The sequence below is a fragment of the Vanessa tameamea genome, chromosome 11 (genome assembly GCF_037043105.1).
Source record: "Vanessa tameamea isolate UH-Manoa-2023 chromosome 11, ilVanTame1 primary haplotype, whole genome shotgun sequence".
In the NCBI taxonomy this organism is placed as follows: Eukaryota; Metazoa; Arthropoda; class Insecta; order Lepidoptera; family Nymphalidae; genus Vanessa; species Vanessa tameamea.
The window spans coordinates 8319148-8346571 of NC_087319.1; the positions used below are offsets into that span (position 1 = coordinate 8319148).

Sequence of the window (27424 nt, forward strand, 5' to 3'; positions counted from 1 at the left end):
GTACCTATTATTGGATGCATTACTGTGCCCATAAGTATGTCGTTAACCTGAGAATAAAGTTGATCGTATTAGTACACTAAAAGTTTACTTTTTAATTTCCAACACTAAATATGATGACTTAATTAGAGCAAGCCATGAACCAAAGATGCAACCTTAACGACGATTTTATTAATCAAATAAAATCTGATTATATTAACTGTATGTTATTTCCGTAAACGTATTTTTTAAACCGCAATCTGTTTATAAAGTAAATGAAGGGATTCGCCTAATATTTACATATTAAATATGTGTATGATTTTTGTACAAACGAATTATTTCCGCGTATGTTATATTATGTGTCAACAATATCGAAACCAAATATTTAAAATAGTTAATCATATTTTTTTAAATACGATTGTTTGAGAACGATTTTTATTTTTGAACTCTTCTAATAGGTTTAGTCCTACTTTAGTCTGTTATGGTAATAAAATTCATGTATTACTTTTTAGATAAGGAAGTACCTATTATGTAAAACTTTTATGTACAAATAAATGAATCTTATTAATTTTTATCAAATTACATAATATATAAAATTATATGACACTGTCATAAATCATATGGTCAAAATATATTTTCTCACAGATAAATATCTTTTTATATCTTCCCCGTACAATACGAGATTAGTCAATTAATTTGTGCGTAATTGGCACGACAAAAATTCATCGACCAAAGACTTGAATTAAATATTATTATTATTTCAATGGGCCTAAAAGGTCGAAGCCAATTTTGTTACGGCCATTGATGCTTACTTCTTCACTCGGACACTATTTAGTTCGTACTATGCTGTATAATTAATGCAGTTTTACTACTTGCCGATAGATGTCGTTTGCTGATCCTATAATATAAATACATATTATATAATTTTAGTTAAAAAAAAATTATCTCCTTTATGTTGATATTCAAATCATTTTTTTATTTGTATTAAATACAGAAACATTGCTTTATTACGCAATATTTTAGGTACTAAAATTGTTATATCTACTCGCTAATAGATGTCGCTATCAAGGTTACTATAATATATGTGCTTATGTTTCATAACAAAAGGTGTCGCTAGTGTCACAATACACGATGGATTATATTTTTTTCTAACAATTTATTTCGTATCGAGTGAACTAGTTTAAGCCGAATAGGTTTAAATATTAAATATAATATTAAACCAGGTAAGAAATATCTACCACTTAATATGCCATATATATATTGTATAATATCAAATGAATTAGATTAGTAGTTAAGTTTCTACTTTATTGTTTTATTACTAAAATTCTTATTCATAATAATAATTATTTTTACACTTTTTTTAAATATGGGTGCGTAACTAAAAAGCTGCGTAAGCAAAATAATTTCCAAGTCATAAAAAAAATTCCATAGACGGTATAGTCATAACGCATAATGGATTACCCACATCAGCTTCTGAGTAAAAATTGCGACATTTTCAGTCGAAGTTAATATCTTAAATCCCAATCACGAAATGTATACGTTATCATTGTAAAGGCTTGCCGATTCTGTGAAAAGTGACGTTAGCGTGCGACGTCACAGTGTCGTCATGTCGTACGCGACACGCCGCGTCAAGGTCAATCGTCGGGGAAACGGAACGATTATAAAATAGTCGTAATATATTAAGCGTTACATAATATTTACATGTTTATATTTAGACATACTAATTATAATACAATAATTATGCACAGGAATTTAAGTAATTAATTAATAATGTCGTTTTATTTTTATGAAAGTTAACTTAAACGCGGATCTAGGTACCTAAGCGTGGGTCGTTTTTACGCAATTAATGACTTCATTTTAGTGACGTTAGACAATGCATCGTTTCTAAGATATTGTTACTGGGATTTTACCAAATCTTATCTGTGGTTTGTGATAATCACGATTGAACTATTCTCGCTTCGATTACAGATAATATAGATCACGAAGCTTTTGCTACAATAAATATTTCTTTCAATTATATAAATGTATGTCATAAACAAGTATTATAATTATTGATCGTATGGCATAGAAATAATTACAGTTATAAATAGGTATCAATGACGGAAAAGCGGTCAACGCCCTAACGTCGAGGATAATACACTTAGCTTGTAGAAATAAACGTGTTTCCTTTGCAGTTTCTGTGTTTCCTTTAATCGTGTTTATGTTTTTATTGATTAATATTTTATTTATTAATTGTTATATTTATTATTGTTGTTCTGAATTTAGTAGCTATAATTATATATGGGCCATAATTTAGATTAAAAAAATAATGATATTGAAAAAGAGCTACTTGTAACATTTATTTCTACGGACATAAAGTTAAAATTGGGTCATTAGCGCTTAGCTTAATTATTAATTCAAGGAATCTTAATATTATTGTCCTACATACACAAGATACAAATCTTCCTACAATATCGTGTTTAACCTCATTGAGTCACACGACATCCTGGTGGTTTTAGAAAAAATCCACAGTGTGAAATTTACTGAACCTTTGCAAGCGGATCTGACGTATCACAAACCAGGTCGCTGAATTAACTTTTGTTTAATTTTTCCATTCGTTCGCAATTTTTCCGCTAGAAAATTCATTTCGTCAATCGGTTTTCCCATTCACAGCGAGCGAAAACTAAATTATTCCATACAAACGGAATTGTATACAAACTACTATACGGATGTGCATTTCATTACTCACTCAGTCGATATGCATAATATATTAAAACATTTGTAAATTTTACCGTGGAATTTGTATGAAGGTGATGAATATTATTTTCTATTTTTCCATAGCCTTATAAATAAAAACGAACTAGTTAGTCAGTTAGTATGAATCATGTGTTGTTAATATAATTTTTTTTTAATTTCTTTTACTTATAAAATAAATTAAACAATGTTAAGACATGTCTTGGAGAAAGAATTTATTTTTTGTTACCTGTTTAAATGTACTTCGTATATATTTAAACACATTATATACGACGAGGAATCCTACATATTTGTTGTTGTGTGCGTTTGTTTTTTTTTTGTATATTTATACATATGACCTACAAGGAAAAATATATTGCTTGAAGTTTCACTTCTTTCTTCAGTTCTTTACTTCTTTTCTTTTTTAAGATTGTAGATATGCGAATTCAACCTGTTTGTAAATAATCGACTCTATCCATACACGTTGGCAATGTAAGTAATACAAAACTTCTAATAACCTTAACCGTGAATGCATCGCCTTAAGAAGTAAAAAACTGAGTGTCCCAGCTGAGCCTGCATTATGATAGCAATTGTTTTAACAGTTAGTTTTTTCTAAGTAAAATAAATGTTTTTTAAGTCATAAGATAAAAACTATTGAAAAAGGTAATAAAGTGTTACATTGTGGAAGCACTTTATGGTGTGGTTTGTCTTGCGTCAGTCTGGTTAACTACCACCCACTTCTCAATCTTACGCTGAACAGAATATCTAGGGATTATGGCGATCACTTACCATGAAGTGGCCCATTTGCCCTGTCACCTACCGATTGTATGAAAAAAAAAAAATTTTTTTTAGTTTTATAAATATACTAATCTTATTGATTTGGAAATTTCATAATAAGATAGAGAATAAGAGTTTATATAGTCAGAATAAAAACACTTCATTTCTCTAATAAGTTCATACATTTTACATTTAATGAATTGCGTTGCGAATTTAATGCGTACATTTAGAGTTCATTTTATTAAAAAAGGACATCAGATAGGAAACCTATGTCATGGGATACTGAAGCTGATTTTTTATAAATTCTTTTGTGAAGTTAATTTTCAATTATAGCGCCGTAAACTTTTTGAACGTTTGGCAAATATATACAAAAGAATTGGATGTTCGTTTCATAAAAGAAAGTAACATCGTAATTGTATTTTTCTCTAACTCAACATTTATACCATAACTTTTTGTTTATAATTTTGTCGTCAAGTGAGAAAAAGATACAGTCGGCAGAACATATTGTCGTTCTTGTGGACTAAATTTATTAATTTTAATGATTTACTGTATTCGTTGTTTATTGTGATAGGATTATTTTAAGATTAAAACGTTAAAGTTTATATGTATGTTATTTTATAAAGCTCAAGATTTTAAAACCAAAAATGATCAGTAGTGTCAGACTCAATATCACCAGACTCTATGTATTTTGTTTTAAAACTAAAGTTGTTTTAAATTAATTAGTTTTTAACTATATTTATAATTTTTTAATAAATAAATAAAATAAGGGTTATATTATTTTTATTCCAGTGTACCCTTAACTTCCGTGTATCTAGTTCGTGCAGGACTGCACGTGGCTTTTTTTTGTAATTATTCACCCGTAAATGTTAGAATTAATTCATATCGATCCTTAGTATTTCGATCGACGTCAATACTTTTTCTATGGATTATAGAAATTTCAGCGATTGCAGGTTTTCCCAATCGGAATTCAGTTTAACGGATACATTCAATTCCTATTTACTGACTCACGATCGATGACTTATTCATTCATATCCAGACCGGAATACCGCCGTGAAATTTGAAATTTCATGCCTACCATTGACATTATATCATGAAACTTACCTAGTCGATAGTTGTCAAAAATAACATAACAGATACCTTCAAAACATATCATCTACTTGTATTTTTAATTAACTAAAATATTTATGTATAGGGTGCATATTATTCTATAATTTTTCTTGTTATTATCAAAATCTTAATATTCTAGCTATAATGATATTTTTGATCCAGATCTTTTTAATTAATAACACCGCAATTAAATTCTTATCGCTCCTTCTTTACTCTAGCTGTTCATTTTTATTTATTAATTATTTTAATATTTCTATTATTGCAGAATAAAAAAGACTATTCCAATCGAAGAAAGAATAAAGATGAACAAACTTTAGATTTACGTATTTCATACGATTTGCCAAAAGCTCAGCTATATTGTACACTTCAAACAGTTCTTGATTAATATGTCTTTATTTATAATACAGTACTCCACTTAATTTGTTATATTCACTTTAATTTTACTTTCAAAATTTCGATAAAGGCTTCAATTCCATATTCCATTATGTCATATGTTTTTATTTGGTTTTTGTCCTCTTGTGGTTGGAATAGGCTATATGTACAAATTTATACCAAAAAATCGATTTTTATGTTTCTTTAAGAATGTTTTAGCATAGGAACAATACCTGTCAGTACCTGCAGTTGTAATAACTTTTCGGAAAATACTTTTTATATCAATTCCGAATAAAATATAATCCAACTTTATACAAACTTTATTAACATGTAACTTTTTCTTTTTTCGTATATTATACAGTTTTAAAATATTTTAAAATTAGTTTACATGTTAAAATTTATAAATGTTAGGTAAATTTAAATTTACATACATATCAGTGACTGTTACGAAGTCTATGTTTTTATTACTTAGTGTTGAGTATGTATACTTACCGTTAATGTACGATTTGAAATAAATAAATATATTATAAATAACAAAATGCCCCCAACCGGCAGGGCATTGCACGAAAAGGACGTTTACACTTGTGCAAAAGTATAATAAATATATGTATATGTGATATACATAATTTAATATGACATTAAATAATAGAAAGAAAAAATGTATATTGTGTATCAACCCCGTAGTAAAGCATGTTTGGTATAAGATACAAGTCTCCTCCTTTTTAAGAGAGCGGATAAAGCAACTAAACTCTTGGCTCAACGGAGTGATATGGAGGACGGAGGGACTGATTTAGGAGACAATTATTAATAAATTTAAATTTCATGCAACAGGAGATTTTTACGAAAAGAAAATAAAGTAAATGGCAAAATCTTCAAGAAGAATCTTCAAAAACGCTAATTATGTGCAGATTTAATTATTTATTAGGTTTTGAATTGATAGATTTCCATTGGAGTGGTTTATTTCCAGTCAATATTGGATATTCCTATATTTACAATCGTAATACAAAAAATTGTTATTGTTTTAAAATACATCAAAGTAACTTAAACAAATAAAAGGGCTTATGTCATTTTCATGGTCTATGATTATTAATAAGGATTCAATACTGCAATAAATCTATAAATAGTCTTATCTCAAGTCTAACAGAACGAGAGTGAACAATTACGGTGAAGTCATAACTAAACTGACGTGACAAATATTTGTGTAATCTGTGACTAATAAGTTAAGAAACGCGATATAAGGTTTTACTTTGAGTATTTGTATTGGTGTGCTGTCGATCACGTTCTCATATGTTTTGAATCAAGTTACAAATCGGTAATATCAGGTACGTGAAATTTACATAACGTTTATTTCGGCAATATTTATTTCGTTATTAAAAATGGAAGATATCTCTTATAAGCCACCTAATGGTGAACGCTGTCCATAGTTGTGCATGTAATTGTCTGACTTATTAAATACGTCAATTATTGATCACGTGATAAATCGAATACATATGCAATTTTTATACATTTTGATACTTTATATAAAGTAAATCGACAATCGCTATGTGAGTTTGTATTGTATATGAGAAAAGGTTAGAAGTCTTCAAGTGTTTTAGTTTTAGGGTAGGCTTTTATCATAAAAGCCAAAACCTAACGAACTTTATAACAACGTACCTACTGTAGTTTCAAATAGCATCCAAATTTTACCGGGTATGTTGGACTACAGTATCTCTCGATTTCTCTACTTTAGGTACATATATAAACACTGTTTATTATTAGAGAAATAAATTATACGAGATAGGCAATTGTTATAACCTAGATATATCAGAATCAGTTCTCCTCTCTCATCGTTCCTCTCTCATCAGAACTCCAAAATAAATTATTTTTATTTGGTGGTGAACATTGTGATTTATGTGGCCTATCTAGTTAGTTGAAAAGCAAATGTGATGTAATTGTATGATAAAGATTTAAAAGTGACTGTACTCGTATTTAAAAAAGCTTTCCGGGATAAAGTATACTTATATTCATTTTATGTTAGTAAGAATGATGCAAGGAAATAATGCTAAAATGTCTTCACGACATAGATATTGTACAACAACAGTAATTTACTATTGATTAAATATCAACACCAAGTTAATCTAAATTATTCATAATGAACGATAAAAGTAACTAAAATATCGTCGGTTCCTGATTAATTAATTCTAGTTGACTAATTGTAAGCTTGGTAGGTCATAGAATGATAACATCCGTAACCTATCATCAGCGGTGAAGTTTGACACAGTTACAAAAAAAATTGCCCGGGGAAAAACTAAATTGTGCAATATTATCGACTTTGGATTGTACGTCATCATGTATTGCAAAACCAAGTCTAAAATTTTTTAAAGTAAAATTTGTGCTCAATTATTGAATAGAAAAAAATAGGCTCATTTTATTATTGACAGAATATCATTATCATTAAAATGATTGTTTTAGATTTTAGACAACACAAATACTATATCTAATTGTAATGTGTGTAGGTACGAATCATAAATAATAGCGTAAAGATTTTTAATTTTTTGAAAGATTTCGTAAACTTTAACATTAAAAGTTACCAAATTACGAGAACTTAAAACATTCATACATACATGTTCTTACAATTTCAATTTTTAAATTTTATCTCTTCTATGGCATAAATACACTCTCTGATTTTACGTTTTTATATGAAACTTTAACAAACATTGTTATTGAGTTTATGCAAAACTATTAAATACTTTTGTAAAACAAAACATTTCATTGTATTAATCTAATTTCACCACCATCAAATGATGAATTTATTCAAATTATCGTAGTTCCTGATGAAGATCCTCCAAGGAATTTGATCTTATCGTTAGTCATATTGGAAATACCTTAGTTAAAAAATTTTGACAGTCAACTTAAACATAACATTTGTTTCTTAAATAATCCATATTGACCTTTGATTTGTTTGTGTGATATTAACGTAAGATTTTTAATTTTATGTCATCCGTGACATTGTCGAAATGATCTGTGCTACTGATACAACTAAAAGCCAGCCTTTTAGGTTTGTGATAAATTACTACAAACTATTTTTAGTTCCATATTGTTTTCAAAGTACATCCAATGAAAACACATTAGATTAACGGATATTAAAATTGTTTATACGGGCTTATATAATCATATTATAAGGTTTTATTACTTCCGTCAAACTGACCAAGGTATATTTGACATAATAGAATAATTGGTCTTAATCAAATACAAAACCTTTTAATCCTGTTTAGTGTACCCGGAGTGTATGTATATCTTTAATATCCTACTACAGAAAGACATAAAAAGCTATGTTGAATTTGAATATAACCCTCATATACGTATAAATTTTTATACTTACGATTCAACTTACATGTGTATGAAAACATCCTTTTTGTAAATAACTATTTTGTATGTTTCACATTATTATAGTTGCAAAATAGAAATGATTTATTTTTCAATAAAAATGTTAAGTAAAAATATCATCAATGATATTTTTACTTAAACTTTTTACTTTATATTTAAAAATGTCGTTTTTTATTTCTAATATTTTTAAAATTATTCAAATCATGTCTATTATGAAACAATAAATAACACTATAAAGTACAATACACAATATAAAGTAACACTAATAAAATTATAGAAACAATATATTGTAATATTAAATAAATCCTTGAATATTAAAAAAAAAATACTTATTAAACGATCCATTATTTATTACGATAATAGATCCATTATTTAATTTATTTAATTTCCATATTTGATACAATGTTAGAATAGAAAATCTATACAATCGGTTTCCTTATATTTTAAAAACATAAATTCAAAGTCGGACAATTAAATGCTTAAATCAGAGCTAGTCGAAATATAACTAAATTGACTCTCGTTTTCATTTTTAAAATCAATCATTGAAAATATTTATTCGATTTAGTAAAATTACGTTATGAAATGTATACAGTGAACGGTTAAACGCATTCATAAAATTTCATAAGAATGCCGTTAATTATACTACTGCCATCTGCTCTTCCGTGATTCATATGTGAAAGCGACCTTCACATTAGCCAACAAAACAAATAATATTATAAAATCGACTGTGACTCAGAGATTCCGATCTGATTCGGATGCTGTGGCCATGTTTCAAAAATTTGCTAACTGACTTCCGGAAGGTCAAGTTTGATTCATATTTCATATAGACATTGATTCCGTTCTAATAGTTTTTAATATTTCAATAAGTTTAATAATAATAATTCCTAGTTATAGATATGCAAGGTTAATATTAAGCAATAGAATGATAATTCAGTTTTAATAAAAAATATATACGCAAAAAAAATAGGTAGTACTTTCCATACCCATATAAGCGGCAAAAATTAATTCTCTTTGACTAAAAGGGGTCGTCAAGTTTGTGTTCTAGCATTTATTTTGTCAGTGAGTATTTCTATCAATATATAAGTTCAGTGGAGCGGAAATATACGAGATAGTTAAATAAGATTTCGTCGTGACTCGTCTCATTGAAAGTAGGTTACTTTTCATAACATTGGTAAAAAATTAAGGCTGTGAAGGGAGTTTAGTCATGGTATTGCAATTCGAGATCTGAGGGGATAGGATAAATCCTGGAATGTGCCTAATGGCCACTGTAGTATCAAACTATCTTTACCTTATAACTAAACTTTTTAGTATGTGATTTAGCTGGGAAATAAGAACATTTGGAATCTAAAAATTTAATGGAATTTAAAATTTTTATACAATAAATTTACGATTTTTAATTTTAACTATTGGATTCGTTAGGTGGTTAAGTTATTGCACAAAAAACACGTATACTTATTTATATATATACTGTCACTGTATTCCTTCTTAACAGCTAGACCAATTTTGATGACTTTTTTTGTCTCGGGATTATGTACATTGGTTGCAATCAGATCTTTCTTTAAAAAAGAAAAATTCTTGTTTCACCTGTAGGGATTCGCAACGGGCAATGTATCCTATAAATATCATCATAGTTGAAAAAATTGACAATTTTTTTTATTTATTAGAAATTTACATCTAATATCCGACGATAATAATTATGTACGGAGTCGCGAGCAATCTCGGTATAGTAAATAAGAGTAATAGTAACCACAGGAATACCTGAACTTGTCCAATGAACTCAATAAGGTAAGTCGTTATTAGCTAAGTAACTTGTTAGCAAATGAAAGTACAGCAAGCCTTGCGGATTTGCGTTCCGGAACCGAATGGAATCTTGTTGTCATTTGCGTCATTTCCGATTATTTCGCCATAGGCGTGTGCGTCAAGTGTTTTAGTTAATTTTAAATTTAATAGATGTATTCATATATATGTGGTTTTCCACTTGAACATGCTTTATTTTTTCTTATTTTTTAGTTTACAAATCTATACGTAATTTAATTATAATACTTAAAATAATTTCTTACAAAAAATTATATAGTGTTTGTCCAAACAAAATAATTTTTGAAACAATAGATGCTTTCTAGTACTATTTATTATACTAGACTAGAACAACGTAGATATATTGTGGATTAACGTATACATAAATAAATATAATCGTTTTTTATTAATTATTACAATGTCAACTATTGCAAGTAATCTTGAACAAATTTTAATAGAAAATCGTAAACATTTTAGATCGTCAACTCCTTAATAAAATAAATACCTCAAATGAATGTATAACGGTTACTGTGATGTAATATTGTCCTCTAAATATTTTCTAGGTTACGCACTGTATTGAATGAGGCGCCAGTGGCATTGCGTTCTATAATAAAATCGAATATTTGCGCCTGAGTCATCACACTTCGACTTTATTTTGCAATAAAAGAATATCAGTTTCTTCAATTTTGTTTGATTTTATGATTTGATTAATCAAACATATATCAATATCCTCCATTCCAAGTTCAATGCTCTAACGACAAGATAGAATCAAGAAACAACCTCATTCAAGGTCTTCATTCATTCAGTTATACGTCATATTCATTGATGGTTGTACGAGTGTGTTCGTGACTGTACTGTGTACACGCCGTTTGAAACGCAATGTGTAGCGAAGCCGTCTTTTGATTGTGTGATATCAATCGATACATTTACGCACACTAACGTGAAGACGGTATTTATGTGTTGGGTCTTAGAAAATCAATAGAGGTCTCACAGAACAGTAATTTTACTTATGAAGGTCTATTAATATATTGTTATAAAAATATAATACTCACAACGACGTACATTATGTAACTTAATCATACTTTAATATTTATTTTTATACAAACAATACAATGTTTATGACGTTTAAGTGCGTCACAGAAAATTTCATGCGAAGTCGCGGGTAAAAGTTAGTAATTTGTATGCGTGTCCGTACGCGCATGCATATTTGTGACAGGACGCTCAACAATAGCCGGAATAGGAAGCGACAAGCAAAATGGCCGTGCAGACTGACTCTCCAGACAAGTTCCGTAACCAGGTTCTTGGCACGGGACTTGCTTTTAGGGTTGCGCATTGAAAAACTAGACTAAAACATGCCGTTACGCTCAATTTACATAGCATCCTTGCTAAACAAAATAAAACTAAGCATTAAAGATGGGCAAACCTTAATTGATTTATGTAACGATAGTAATATTGACTGGCTAATCGGTGTGAATTGGGATTATCAGTAAAAATATTGTAAAGTTTAATTTAAAAGGAATCGTTGTTCACAAAATCATGATTGGTGATTAAAATTCGTCGCTAGTGAACAATGCTCCCGGCTTCACGCATAAACTGCTACTGCCCTCATTGTTGCAGATGCGAGAGAACGGAAATCCTGGTTCATTTAAGTATTTACAGAGTTCAACTTACGTAGGCGTACAAATAATAAGAAACCTTTTATAATATTTTTATTTAGAGAACTATCTTATCATTGTTTATACCATATCTTTGATATTTTGCAAATACCTGTAAACGTACATTTTGTACATTAAATATTATATAATTTACGAAATTATAAGTGTATATTTAGCATATATATTTTTACAATAGTAAAAATAATTGCAAGGCAAATTAACATAATATTTTCATGTATATCACACATAAACAATTCCGTTTTTTTTTTGTTGGATTTTTGCATATTCTCTACCTACTTACATGTAAATAACAATTTACATATTATTTTATGTCAATAACTTTTTTGAAGAGATAGTAGTTTTTTTTGCAATAGGCGGACTTAATGCCCAATACATTATCCAGTCAACCTTTAGGCTAATCAGAAATAGGTACATATTATATGATTTTAGGAAACCTGAAAAACATCTCACCTTTAAAATAAATTTATCGTAAAAGGGTGTTCGTTTCCACATTAAAAATAATGCTGCAACTTATCTTTTAAAATAAATTTATAAATTGCGGCATCACATTTAAAAATGATTATTTAAAAAAATATATTGGGTAAGGATTACATAATTATAACCCGATTAATTTTTCAACGCCACGCTTGACTTTTACTAAGCTAGAACTCACCTAATTTTAACTTATAACTTGTTTAGACTTGTTTTTGTCTGACCTTTATTTAACACATATCATATTTCCGAACACCTGAGAATTATGTAACACCAAAAGTTAATTTGATAACTAAAAATAATATAGAATACATATTTTTAATTAAAAATATTGCAAGCTTTTATTACATTTTAAGGAACATTAAAATAACGATGATATCTATGTAAATATGTTGTTATGTATGATAGGAATTTTTACATTATTTTTTATTTTTAACTGTTATTTACAACCTATACTGGTTAACTGAACAAATTCCTATTAGTTTATAAAATAAAATATTTTTGTATTATAATAATTATTATAATTATGATTTTTTATCTACTACGTTGGTCATGAATCAATAATAAATAATCGATAATATCAACGAAACAACATTGTACTGCCAACATTTTGCGCTACTTGAAATTACAATGACAATCAAAGTGAGAAATATCTATATTAGTATAGTAAATAATACTATTCAATATTTTTAATATTTAAGAGCGATTAGACATTGTAATGAAATGTAAATGCATTTAGTACATATGTATATGCATATATTTTATGTTCGTGTATCATTTAAGATTTAGGTATATAATAATATGAATGGCAGTTATTGTTATGACCTTCTCATGGGTTCGTCATGATCTTGTCAGTGATATGACAGGTTATAATTTGAAATACTGACCAGTTTTTATACTTCGACCTACCTTTCTCATACATGCAATTCACGTCCTTAATATCACACAGTCATAAGGAAAATTTTAGAAAATCGTTCAACAGAATTTATTTTGTAAGGGCCTCTGTATGGTGGTAATACCTCTACAAATATCTAGGGCACGAATTGCTACCAGCCTGAGGCTTAAAAATCAAACCGAAATACAAAATTATTAAATGCAGCCTAATGATCGGTTTGGATGCAAAACGCAGCAATATTAAATTGTTTGTCTGTGCTTGTGCGGTCTCTCTCTTTCATTATTAAATAAAATTAAATATTTTCAAAAACCGTACTTATTATATTTTTATTTTCAGGTCCCCAGAATCTACTGCCAGCTACTTTTAAGGTAAAATTTTCATACTCTCATATTGTTATATTTTCCTCAACTACAAAAATTGTTTTTTAGTATAAATTATACTTTTTATGTTATATTTTTTTACATTAGCTGTCGTGCTGTAAGTATATAATCTGTAAGAAAAATTATCAATGTTAATATTGACAGTTACGTTTAGCTTTCATAATACATTGTGTAGATGTGAAAATTCGAATTGATTTTTGAAATATTTTTCGTGTATCTATTTTTGAGGGAATTATTTATTTTCGTGGGCAATGATTAGGTATCATGTGGCATAAATTGTTAGAAATAAAAGTGCATTTCGGATTATTCCTTGGTAACGCGAAACACGTACTCATAGGATTGTCAACATGTTGAACGAATGGTCGCAAACAGGAAAAATTTTTCATTTAAAGAAATTTCAGGTAAAAATTTAATTTATATTATTAATATTTAAAAATATATATTCATCAAATTAAGTGACGTTAAAATCTAAGTATAATATGTGAAGTGTTACAAATTCGTGTCGCCATTGGTAAAATAATAAAACCATATACATGTATACCTATACAATAAATTAGCTTTAATTTTAATAAATATATATATAAAACTTTAGATTTTTTTGTTATAAAAAGATTTTTTGATTAGCGATTTAGAAGTTAAATTTGTCACAATAAGAAAATGTTATATCATCTTGACTTGGTATTTTGCGTCTAATAAATTTTATCAATCTCAATCAGACTCGTGTCTTATTGAAATTGTAGCTGATTGGGAAATTTAAAGTTGCATTCTTTTGATTACTTTTTCTCCTGACTAAAGATTATATGACCAAACTCCAGACAAAATTTAGTATTTCTTATTGTTCCGATACTAAAGTTATAGCTTTGGTGTTATAGTAAAATTAGTTGACTTAAGAAACATATTACAGTTAGGAAGCTGGAGATGATTTCATATTTTATATTAAAGACTAACGTTCAGATCTATACAACCTGATTTAGCGCACTTCTGCATTAAAACGTATACTTTGGTACGAAAAATATTATAGTGTTTATACAGTGGGCCATGAGGCGAGGGATTTTCTTTAATTTCATTGGACAGCTCATGAAAATAAAGAAAATCCATGAAACAAACATCCAGCGCTCTGTGTTACGATACGTAGGTATAAAACTGTAGAGAAAAGGCCCTATTACGTAGACCTACTACATACGTTTGTATAAGTAATTCAAGAGATTATTTTTTTATATAGCGCCTTGAAAAATTTTAAAATTCAACATTAAATTATTATGTCATAGTCATAATAAATTAAATTTAACATTAATTTATAGTGACTTTTTTAATACGATAATATGGAAATGCATACTTATCTTAAGATTTGCATGTTTTGAAATTAATGGTAATGGATTATATATATGTACGTACTTCTAAATATTTTCATAAACATATTGAATAGGTATGAATGTGTGTGTTTTTTACTGGATCCTTGTTGCGAATGTCAGTTTTTTCGAATTAATAATTCAATGACCTTCGGAATATTGGATCTCTCGTTGATTAGCTTCGTTTTTAAAAACTTCTGAAAATTTGTCCAAGAAGCAAATATGCGAGATATTATTTTTTCACTTTTAAACGCTCGATCGATAAGTAGATAGTTATTGAATTAATTGTATTTAATTTTTTTATCAATTGTAATACGATTAATTAATAATTAAGGGCAGGGTACATTGTTGTTCTGTCGTATTCACCGTTATAATAATTATTTTACTGCACATGTGCGCTGCCTTGCGTTAAGAATTTTCACACACGTTTTCTGTACCACAGACAATAGAGAATTGCAGAGGGTACATGTGTTGTTTGAAGAAAAACTCAAATTGCAAAGGGATACCTTTCTTACAGTGATATTATCTATCGTTTGATATTTTTTTTGTATTACCTTTTATTCTTTATTCTTTATTTTTTCATTAATGTATGATTAACGATTTTTAGCTATGGTTAGTTCAATTAATGATGCCCCTCACTCTTCTCTCTTCTCCAATCGCTACAGTGCAGATTTGAAATGTATGCTGCTGGAATGTGAATACTTATGCTACGCTCAGAATATCTATGTGTGTGTCAAATGGAAATATGCTCTACGATATATTCCCGATTTAAATAATTTTGTTATTTATTCCATGAATACAATATTCCGTATTATTCTTTTCTAAAAATAATTATTTGTAATAAAATTATTTTCATTTACAAATACGACAAGTTTAATAAAAATATTGATAACGTAGGAGCAAAATATGAACACGATTTTATTAAAAATACATTTAGGAATATTTGATTCAGAACAAATAAAAAATCATAGAACAAAAAAAAATAAGAGCAAATTTACCAATGATAACGTAAATAATATCATATATTCATGGCAACGTAAATTAAACTACCCATGTACGCCGAGCCGTGGTCAACAGTTGACTTCAGACTAACACTTAAGTTTTAGTTTCCCCGTAACTCGCGCTTTCCCCTAGCGGAAATTAGTGGGGCGCCCCTTCGTGGGTTAACTAACTATAAATCCATTTTCTCAGTTTGTTTCTGTTCATAATTATTTATCATATTTATAATATGTTTACAGTCTCATGATTATGAAAATTACTATATTGTTATGTAACGTTTATTGTGTTTTAAAATATATATATATATATATATATAAGTTAGATTGTTAATTTGAAATTTAATTGCAATTAAAAATTAGTAATGACATTTCTGTATCGCGATCGCTTCGTTGATGATGAACAAATCTGGATCCTCGGCAAAAAGACGATCGCTTTGCTCTCGACTTTTTATAACGATAATGTCCTCCGATTTTAATTATTGTCGAGCTAATTACGACATAATTTTAAGAAGCAGTAATGTTTTAATTGTGCACCGTTCTCTTTATATTTTCTTGCCAATTAGTCGTAGTGTTTTAATTATTATATTATCTGTAGACAAATAAGGAAAAGTCAAAAGTGCGCGACGAAATATTGAGTTTTAGAACGATACGTTTAAAATCGCGTGATCAAAGCGCGATGGTGGTTTGTCTCGATTGCGTGAGTTTGTGTAGCAAAGCGGTTTTCGAACGTGCAGCGATTTCGCACAGTTCAAAGTTTTAAATTCGAAAATGGTAAAGAAGAAAAAAGCCGAGAGGGCCAACCGCCGCGGTCTGCCCACCCAGTCGGTTGGCTATACGGCTCGCAATGCCGCACCGCTGCGGTCGTTGGCGAATACCGCCAATTCCTCCGCCATATCTTTCCCTAACCTGTACGTCTTATAATCCTTTCCGGAAACAATCAGAATTTAACTCTATTCCCATATTTATTGAATATATTGTCCCGTACAAAGATATGTTGCTAATTTTCCGACAGAGATAATGATTAAATTGTTTCGGCATGTCAAATCAAACGAAATTATGCTGTTATATCTTGTTTAATAGCTGTACCTACTTTTACGTCTGTTTTGTACATACCTGGATGATACCCTTTCAAAGATATTTGTTTAAACTTAATTCTATAAAAATAATCTATGACAGCGAATATATTACATTTTTTCTTTATTTTTTACTAATTGATTTAGCATAATATTGACACAAAATTATATAAACAGTAAAATGAAAGTGGCCGAGAGATCCTTATGCATAAATGATTATTTTTATAACATTTAATATTTACATACTGACATCATTATAAATCTTATTTATTGAAGCTCTATATGTGTAAGGAAATGACTATTTATAAAACTAAGATGCTTAATTAGGATCTATATTAGTTATCTGCAACATAGTTGCTGGACGATCTTGGACGTGCATCTATGAGGAACTGGTCTAGATAGCTATATGTTATCATTGGTTATCTCGTCTCGGTGTGTCGCCGATTAGAATTGATGTTTTTGTTGCGGCAATTGTGATCAACATACGTAAGGATGTTGTGCTGTTATACGCGACGTTTGTTTCGTTGCTTGTTTTGTACGCATGATTTTATTTTTTTCCTTAAGAGATTTTTTGAATACAAATAAGTTAATGAAACAATATATGCCATGAAAAATAAAGACGGACGTATGCTGTTGACAAATGGATAAAACATAACATTTGCATCATACAATGTTCGTCAAATGTAATGATCTAAAAACTGCATAAACTTACATACCTATTATTAAATAATAATACAATAATGGCTCGCCCTGGCTTCATACGGGTGCAATTTATTAACAAAGAAAGTTATATAATATAAATATAATTTATACCCTATATTCCTCAGGAATAATGTAGCCTTCTAACGATCCTTTTTTTTTTTAATTGTATCATCTGCTTCTGACCAATAAACAATTTGAACTTTGTTGTAATATTAGTATAGTTAATGCCGCGGATTAGACGCTTTCAAAATTTATGTTTAATTTATTCATATATAAAATAAAAATATCTAATCAAACGAATGATATTAACTATTTGAATACAAAACCGTATGTTTCATCCAAGGATCCATTCATGCACTAGTTGACGTTCCCTTGTAATGCCACACGTAATTACACTTATGTAACTAAAACAGCTTTAGTCAATATTGTTTGCTTTTTTATCGGCATCATTAATGTAATAGCCACACTTTTATCTTGCTATCTGTAACAATCTCTTCCGTTTTTACTTTTTTATTTAAGAGCGGTATCTGCAAGTTGTATATAAGCTTTTTTTATCTTTTTTACTTTTTAATTGTTAGATAGGTAAGTTACAAATGTGTAAAATGAAATATATATATATTTTTAATCAATTTTCTTATTGCCTAATATAATCTTTTCGGGATAGAAAAAAGCGTGGACTAGAAAGAAGCAACGAAATTTTGTTGTTTAAATAACTCTAATATTTTGGTGCATTTATGAAATAGCCAGTAGGCGATAGTATCAATTTTTTTACTTTTTGTATTATTAAAATATTAATATCACTACTGGCGTAAAAATAAATTAATCAAAATTTTTTTTTATAAATACTATGTTAATTGTATTTTAAAGCCGTTTATGTCTCTTTCCTGATAAGTTAGAGTTAGAGAACAACTTACAGATGTCCCATTCTTAAGACGATACTATTGAGTCAATTTGATATGTTTATATATTAAAACACATCGTTTGTCTACTCTATTATTTACTTAATTTATTTCTTTCGCTGAATCTGAATACAAATACATGAACATAATAAATAACAATAAAATATTTAATTGTATCTTAATAGCTGATATAAAAATAATTTTAATTCACTAGCGAGTCATTCCATGATTCTTTTTAAATATTTGAAGTAACATATAATTTATATTTATTAAATAAAAAAAAACAATTAAAAACAACATACAATAAATGTTTGTACTTCTTAAATGTATTACGTGTATAAATTTCCTCGAAGTAAAATGAGAGTAGCATGTACATTACTCGTTCCAGTCTTAACTACGCGTAGGATTATTTAATAAGCAATTATTGTATGACGAATGTCATGATCGTACAGACTCGTTTTACGTCAAACAATTACGTTGTAATATTCCACTGGGATCAACTAAGAGTCCGCCGTCCGACCTCTGATTCACCGGTAATGGTTAAAGTTCGCGTTAAAAACCTGTTTAACATAATTGTTAGTGTTAGTAGTCATATCGAGGTAGTATAAGTCAATTGAGATGTTGATACATAAGAGGAAAATGCAAACATCAACGGGATTTGCTTTATCCGATTATAAGTAAACAGTTTTGGAAAAGCATTTTCATCTTTCAATAATATGGATATATTGTATTTATTGTAATAACTGAGTCAAACTCATTATTAAATTATTAATAATATAATTTGCAAATATTACTTATGATTGTACCAAAATTCTTAATTTGTACACTTATTCCACCGGAAAGGGGCGTATTGTTGACGCACAATTTATCAAACACAAAAATCCAATGATATGTCTATTGACACCGTTTCTAAACGAAATTTCACGGTCTCCACTTGTTAAAAATTTAATTGTGTTGCATGCAAAGGACCAACAATGTGCGCATCGTTTATAAAGCCGTCGGTAAACTTACAACAACAATGCAACAGTGAAATTTTTACAGCAGTCGCACGCTAGTTTTTGTGGCGTAACTTTATGGACCTCCTCGGAGCGGTTCGGACTCTACTACCGTTAAAATAAAAACAAAAGTCCTAAATAGACGTTTCAAAATATACACGATCGAAAACAATACATCAATTTATTGCGTCATATATAACCTAGTGAAAGTTAACTTTGGTATTGTTTCAAATATTCATCTGTTAACGGTAAACAAAACAAGAACTTCGCGGTGTAAAGAAGCCGCTCTCATACAGAAGTCGGCTATTATAGTCGCCAATAAACTGTTTGCAAATTTAAACGGCCTTTTTATGATTATATATTTTACGACAACTGTGGACCAAACGAGTTTCTAATTTGGAAACTTGTTTTTGATTTTTGAATGCGATTCGTGTGTTGTCAAAATAACAATTACATTAACATCACAAAAGGTAAATATTACACAATTCAAGGTCACAACAAATTATAACATTTAATTATAAATTCCAAAATGCTTCATAACAGAGCATAAACGGATATAAATATTATACAACAAATATGTTGTTCTATTGTTTTAGGCATATTTTCACTAGTGTCATATTAATTGCATTACAGGAACGGTAGTACTAAGTATTATGATAAAAAAATATTAAATAAAATAATTTATCGTTCAAAGTGAGTGCGAGTCCTAATTTCGATCCGGCTTATTTTTTACGCTCGGCGGGCCACCGATAGAGGCATCATTGGACGAGATATTTTAATTGCAGTCACTCTGCTGATCCGGGTATAAACCCAGGTGACCAAAAAACTAACATATATAACAATGGTCTATTTTTTCACAATAAACGTATCAAATTATAATGCGTGCGATAAAATCAAGAACAACATGTAACGATAGCTGCTACCGTGCTGGTGATTTAAATTTGTCTTTGACTATAAATGTTATTGGTTATTTATATAATATTTAAAATAAAGGATAAGTTCGGCTGCTATTACTAGCTCTATAGTATTATTTATTTCATTAAATCAACTGTTATTTTGAAAAGGCTGTCTTTTTTAAGTGTATTTGTATCCGGTACAAAGAAATACACTTTAAAAAAAACAGAAAAGAAGGAAAAATTATCCGTAATATAGGAGAGTATTGGATTATTATACTCTGGTCTTTATTTCATAAAATTCGTTTGAGAATATCAAAAGTTATATCTTAAGTTCAATTCAACTGAAGTTAGATAGTTATAAGAACTTAATGAAGGGAAAAGTTGTTATTTATAAAATTAAAATACATGTTAATTAATTTTACATACGAAAACAGTCAAAATATTAAAATATTTCTTTAGATTAATATATACTGGCAATTAAAAAGTCCTTAAACTTTATGGGTATGCATAGATATATAAATCGAAAATACGTTATAGTTTCTGGGGTTAAGAATAATTATTTGTTATGTATTAAGTTCGTCTTATTTATTTTAAATGGATAGAAATTAAACATTTATTTCTTTAACATATCTATAACTTAGCAAATAATTATACAAAATTCGATATTATTTCATTTAATTTTTTAAAAACAAAATATAAGTGAAGTTGGTTTTTGTATTCGAATTTCACAATAAGCTCTAGAGTTATTGATTTGACATCATACAAAATAAAAAGCTTCAAACATTCTTCCCTTTGCCTTTAAAGGCACAGCGGGTAGCATCCTCCTTTCGTCTAACTATTATTTATTTAATAGTTTTATGACCGACATGTCTTGAGCACTTGATTGTGTTAACACGAGTTTTTATACAAAATCTCCTTGGATTGAGTCATCCATATCAGTTCAGGCGTAGTATTAGATCGTGAATGATAATGTTTCACCCGTGTTTATAGTTTTATTGCTTAAAATAATTATAAAATATTATTACTTGATTTTTATAAAATACTTTAAAGACTAACTGCTGATAAAAAATAAATATAGATTTCTAATAATAATAAGTAAAACTTTGAAGTGTTAAATCATAATTTGTCGTTACTAATTATGTAGATAATAATTATAATTGACAATATTCATTTTGCAAGAGCTTTATATTTGTGTAATATAAATTGCACTTTATTTATTTTGTTAATTAGTTTTCAACTTTTTTCACACGTTTATTAGTCATGAAACAGGTTTTATGTAATGAGTTAAACTGATAATATATTTAATGAGTTATTTGTTGCCATTTTTTTTATTTAAATAAATGCTAGAATTCTTTGCTTTTTGTTGTCAGACCCTCGTAATTATTAATTCTTAGTAAGTATTATATGTTTCTATGTAAGTCATTACTTATCGTCTAGCATTGACGATCTGTTTGATTTTAATAATATTATATTCATTCAGGTTAGTTATTGTTAAGATAATTTATTTTTTAACAAAACGAATGCTATTTTTTTAAGTCGCGTAAGTACGCTAATATTTTTACTATGTGCGTACAAAATCTCTTTGGTTAAAATCAGGAAAGCACAGTTAAGTTTTCTTTTGATGTATTTGTGTTTATTATTCGTGTTAAACAGTTCGTTAGGAAACCCGCATGGGTATCTTGAAATTCTGACACATATGTCACCAATCCACATACCCTAGAGCATAGTGGTTAAAAAAGCTCTAAGCCATTTTCTTAGGAGATGAGGCTTTAGCCGAGCTGTTGGAGAATTTGGTATAGGCTATTTCATTTTGGTGTTTACGTTTACGATTAAAACTTTTTACTTTTCCGACTACCACCACCTGCTAGTGCTGTGTTCAAATAAAAAGGAACAATTCACGTTGAAGCACAGATTTGGAGTAGGTTTGATACCGCGTCTTAGTATATATATTGAATGTTTAAATTTTTCCAAAATATTATGACACATTTTAATCCCATGTTTCTCTTATCGAAAATATCAACGAATTTCGAAATTGACATCAATATTAGCATTTCTTGTTACATTGCTACGTAATATTACATAAACTGAAAATAGATGCACGAAACGTAAGTGTGGCTTGTAGTACACAGCAGAGCTCACAGTAGTGTGCCTACATGAAGTACCATGAAGTATCATGGCAGGGTTTGTAGTATCTAGCCAATTTTAAATAGGTAAATAAATGTAGTGAAGACCAACATATAACTTTGATGTTGTAACTAGTAAGTTAGAATATCAAAGTTCAAGCTACCTATATGCCTATGAAATGAATATTATATTTTTACAATAATTAATTGGTCAATATTTCGACCACGCAATAAGACCATCGATTATTGCCTCAGTTTACATTTATATTTTATCAATTTCTTTATTGCTTATTTGTAGACGTTCTCGCATATATTTTACGAGTATATTTTAGCTATGCAGAAAACAAGGACAGCTCTTAATTATTTATCTCTTAAAAAATATAATAAAAAGTATATGACATATTTATGTTTTGAATTTTATAGCACGTAAATAAGCAAAATGCTGACACCATCTAATAACATTTAAATATCAGCCATTTATACAAGAGTGCCTTAGAAATAAATCTTTCCTAATTATAAGTATTAACCATTTCTGTGTGTCTTAGAAAAAATGTCAATAATTTATAAATCATTATTTAAATAATCTGTTTACTTGTTTTAATTTAAGTGTGAAAAAAAATGAACTTACTACTATTTTCGTATCATTATAATAAATACCTTAAATAATACTTTAAAGAAAAACTTTGACCTAACATTAATAAAATAACTAAGTAATAACACAGTGATGTTAAACATTTCCTGATTCTGTTGTGCAACTTTCTTAACAGACTTGAATGAAATGAAATGAAAAACAAGATGTATGTATAAATAGTTTATACGATTTTTTTTATAAAAAAATAGTTCTCTCAATAAATTTGAATTTTATTAAATAATAGTACAATAATGAAATATGAATATCACCTCTATCTTATATAAAAACTATAGTATGCAAATGATGCAATAAATCGGGTGCGGCAGAAAACACAATGATTTGCTCGTGTGATTGATAAATAATGTGACTAAGAATAATTTAAAATTCCATTATCATCCTTACCTTGCAGAAATAAACACCATTACTAGTGATCTAACACAAATAAAGTAAGTCAAGTCGAGTCCTTTATCGAGGAATACTAGATAATAATAATTAATAAAAATAAAAAAATAATTTTGCTCGTAAATTTGTTTTTATTTATAAATAAGGTGTAGAAAACGATAAAACGGTAGTGCAAACCGGTTTTCCTCGATTATATCCTTATTTATTTTATTTAGTCATGAAATATTAAAGAACTGTTAAAGTTGTCTGCTAAGTATATGTTTGATAATTTTTTTATGATTATTGAATGCATATGTTTAGTTTCTTTTAAGGAAAATACTTCCAAGTTTTCGATTCAAATCGAAATGATAACTTAAATAACAAGTAAGGATACGTATATTAAAATATTTATGGATATTTAACAATATTTATGACACATCGTAACTTCATTTGAATCATTTCTTTTATTATTTCAGTCACTCATTTTAAAAATTTATGACGTATTCTGTTAATAGAAAATATATCTATACATATAATACTACGCAAAGTGATCGTTAAATTTTATTTGAATGTATACATTATATACAGTGTATACTGTTGACCTAGAGCATTTCCTTTTAATCGCGATGACAATGCGGTTTTTTGGGATGGTACCGTTTTATGAAAACGATCATGACCTGCGTCATATATATTACACGGAACCCGTGATGTTTAAATAACTCCGTTATCTTCGTTCTCAGTATAGCACCTCTAGATTTCCAGTAGTACTAGTGTATACGTGCGAATGAGAATGAATGGTCATTCATATATTACGGATAGCAGTGTGCTGCTACTACTATCTACTACTATATTGAATGAAACAATATATTACATTAATCAAAGATTTGTTTCAATGTAAAGAATCGCGAGCTGATAAGATTTATTTATAATTTTAAAAAGTCACTTGTAGATAATTCTTTGACTCAAAGACAAGATTTTAGGTAAAGGTTTTATTAAGGTAAATTTTCTAGAAAATTGTAAATTTGATCTTGAACATATGTGAAATTATGAATTAATTATCCAAAATTTTTTTTATTGATACTTATACTTTTAACGGGTCTTGAAATTGATAACAAGATTTTTTAATATTTTTATTATATATAAACGAAACATTAGCATTTAAGGAAATGTAAAAAACCAACATTCAAAGCCATTAGTTTTTAAGGTATTCGAGACTATTAAATATTCACATATATAAAAAAATTAACGTTAAAATATAAAAAGGCCCTAGGCACAGAAACTGGGTTAACCGATGTGATCAACATTTACGTCACACACATTTTTCTAAGTATAAACTCTATAAATGGTACCATGTTGTCATTTAATAAGGATTTTCTTATTTTAATTCTAAAAATAAGTTGAACGTAATTTTAGATAACGGTAGTGCGCCTGAACAATCACGTATTGGAATTACCTTTTAAGTTAATGTCAATATTTTCTATGTAAAGGAAGTTTGAAAAGTTCGACTTAAGGATAACAGTGACGTCTTTTGTGACGTATGTGTTACGTCATATTTATCTTACGCTATCAATATTTTAATATTTGTCTACTTAAATGGAATATACGAAGTGGGTTATTTTAGGTTTTTTGTATTGAAAAGGTTTAATCATTGCTAATGTAGTTCTCTTCGTTTGGAAAATGTTTTTAGTCGTTTATCGTTTTAAATTTATAAATGTATTAAGCCAATCTTAATTCAACATCAGTTAAAAATCATAGAAAGTTGTTTTAGTTGCCTTTTTCTTTTTATTATAGATGCTTATTTCGGTACGGAATTCCGATATGATCTTTTAACAGACAGCTTGGCGTCTCTTTCCTTATCAATGTGTATTCGTAATTATGTTTCATTTGGCGAGAACTAATTTTTTTGTTGTAAAAACTTTTTTTTTATAATAAATAAATAAAAAAAAAATGGTTGTAAAAAGCAAATAAAAATGCAGAAATCACCTAATATTTCTTAAATGTTTAATACGAGAAATCTGAATAATCTTCAGTAATTTGAAGTACTTTTATAAGTAGAGAGCTACTTGAAAGCTATAGTTACATCTACACTACAAGCTTTACTTATGTATTCTTGATACTCGTAGGTACAGATTTAAAGCTGACTCGTTGTAATCTTTAAATAATATTACCTTGCATGTTACATTCTAACAAAGCGTCTGCACAGTCGACGAATATCTTTAACGTGTGACTCGAAAGAATTTGATGAATCGATAATTATGCGACGACGCCGTGCAGTCTGAAGTTTATTACTTGGGACATCTTAAAGAATTTATCGAATTATCAACAGGAAACTCCCTGCTGATATAGCACAGGTGTTCTGTGCCGTGATGGGCGTTCACAGAACTGAAATATGACGTAATTAGTCATCCGGCTACATCACGGAATAGTAAAGTACTCGCTAAAAAGCAGTCTCATGCCTTTAAGTGTGATGCGTAATCACTTTATCATATCGTACGGTACGGTTTAGGTTTTTCTGTAATTTGTTTATTTATTTTTGCAAAATATATTTTTATAACTCGTATAAATATACTTATATAATATAAAATGAAGATAGACCTTTGTATTATTAAGACGTAAGTATGTATGTTCTTCTAGATATTGTAATTTCTGAATTAGGATATTTATTTTTCGGAAATAATGTATTTTTATTTAGGCTAGGTTATATTTGATTTAGGTTTGTAATAGGCTGGCGGACGGGCAAATGAGCCACCTGGTGGTAAGTGGTCACCACCGCCCATCGACATTGACGCTATAAGGAATGATAACCATTCCTTATAATACACCAATGCGCCACCAACCTTGGGAGCTGAGATGTTGTCCCTTGTGCCTGTAATTACACTGGCTCACTCACCCTTGAAACCGGAACACAACAATACTAAGTATTGCTGTTTGGCGGTAGAATATCTGATGAGTGGGTGGTACCTACCCAGAAGGGCTTGCACAAAGCCGTGCCACCATGTAAAATAAATACAATTTTCCTTAAGATTAACATTAATAAACATTTAAACTTAATGTGCGAACAAATATTGAGATATTTATCAAAGTTGATAACATACCGTAACAATGACATGTTCATTTGTAACCTCACATTAACATATATAAACAAACTACGAGTATCTACTACGAGTACTTATTTGACCAAAGAACAATATTTTTTTATACAAATTATACATATATCGCGTAAGTTACATATGTATTAGAATCTCTTTAAAGTTAATCCTTATATACCTAGTATTTTCCCAAACGTTCAAAAATGTTGTAAATACCCAAGTATTTTTCAAGCTTTCAAATAAAACGAAACCCAGCCGGATCTCTTTGCAGCGTAAAACTTAACGTAAACAAAGTCGATCGGAGATCATGTCCCTTCTCATTCATAATTAATACAAGTCTACGCATAAATCAATACTAATTGTTTGTTGATATCATTGATAAGTAGTTTCTTTACTATATTGGTGTGAACTTGATGGAAATCCTGTTACGATTTTGATCGACTCATTTGGTAGTTATTTGAAAAGTATCTACGTCATGGTTTTTATGTTGATACAACTGATTTATTATGAATATGTAAAAAGTGAATAACGGCGCGGAAGGTTTTATCGATGGAAATGTTTTTTTTTTTTTTTTCCAGTCACGACGTATGATATGCATCCAGCGGGCTATCTATTTATAAATGTTATATTAATTTATTTCCGGTAATTTTTAAATGTTAATATATAATTAAAAGCTATAAATTGAAGTTTTTTAAAATGAATTAAAACTATTTTAGCGATTATTTTTATTATTAATATATATATTTATTTAAATTATATATT

The 27424-nt window shown here is 28.6% G+C and overlaps 1 protein-coding gene across 1 annotated transcript in view; it reads left to right on the top strand.

The window, feature by feature from the left end:
* The first annotated feature begins 11359 nt into the window (after window positions 1-11359).
* The window catches only part of LOC113402575 (uncharacterized), a 28879-nt gene continuing 12814 nt past the window's right edge, over window positions 11360-27424 (top strand). Inside the window, exon 1 of the mRNA XM_026642864.2 lies at window positions 11360-11428. Within this exon, the coding sequence (XP_026498649.2) occupies window positions 11360-11428 (69 nt within the window). The remainder of the gene's footprint in view (window positions 11429-27424) is intronic.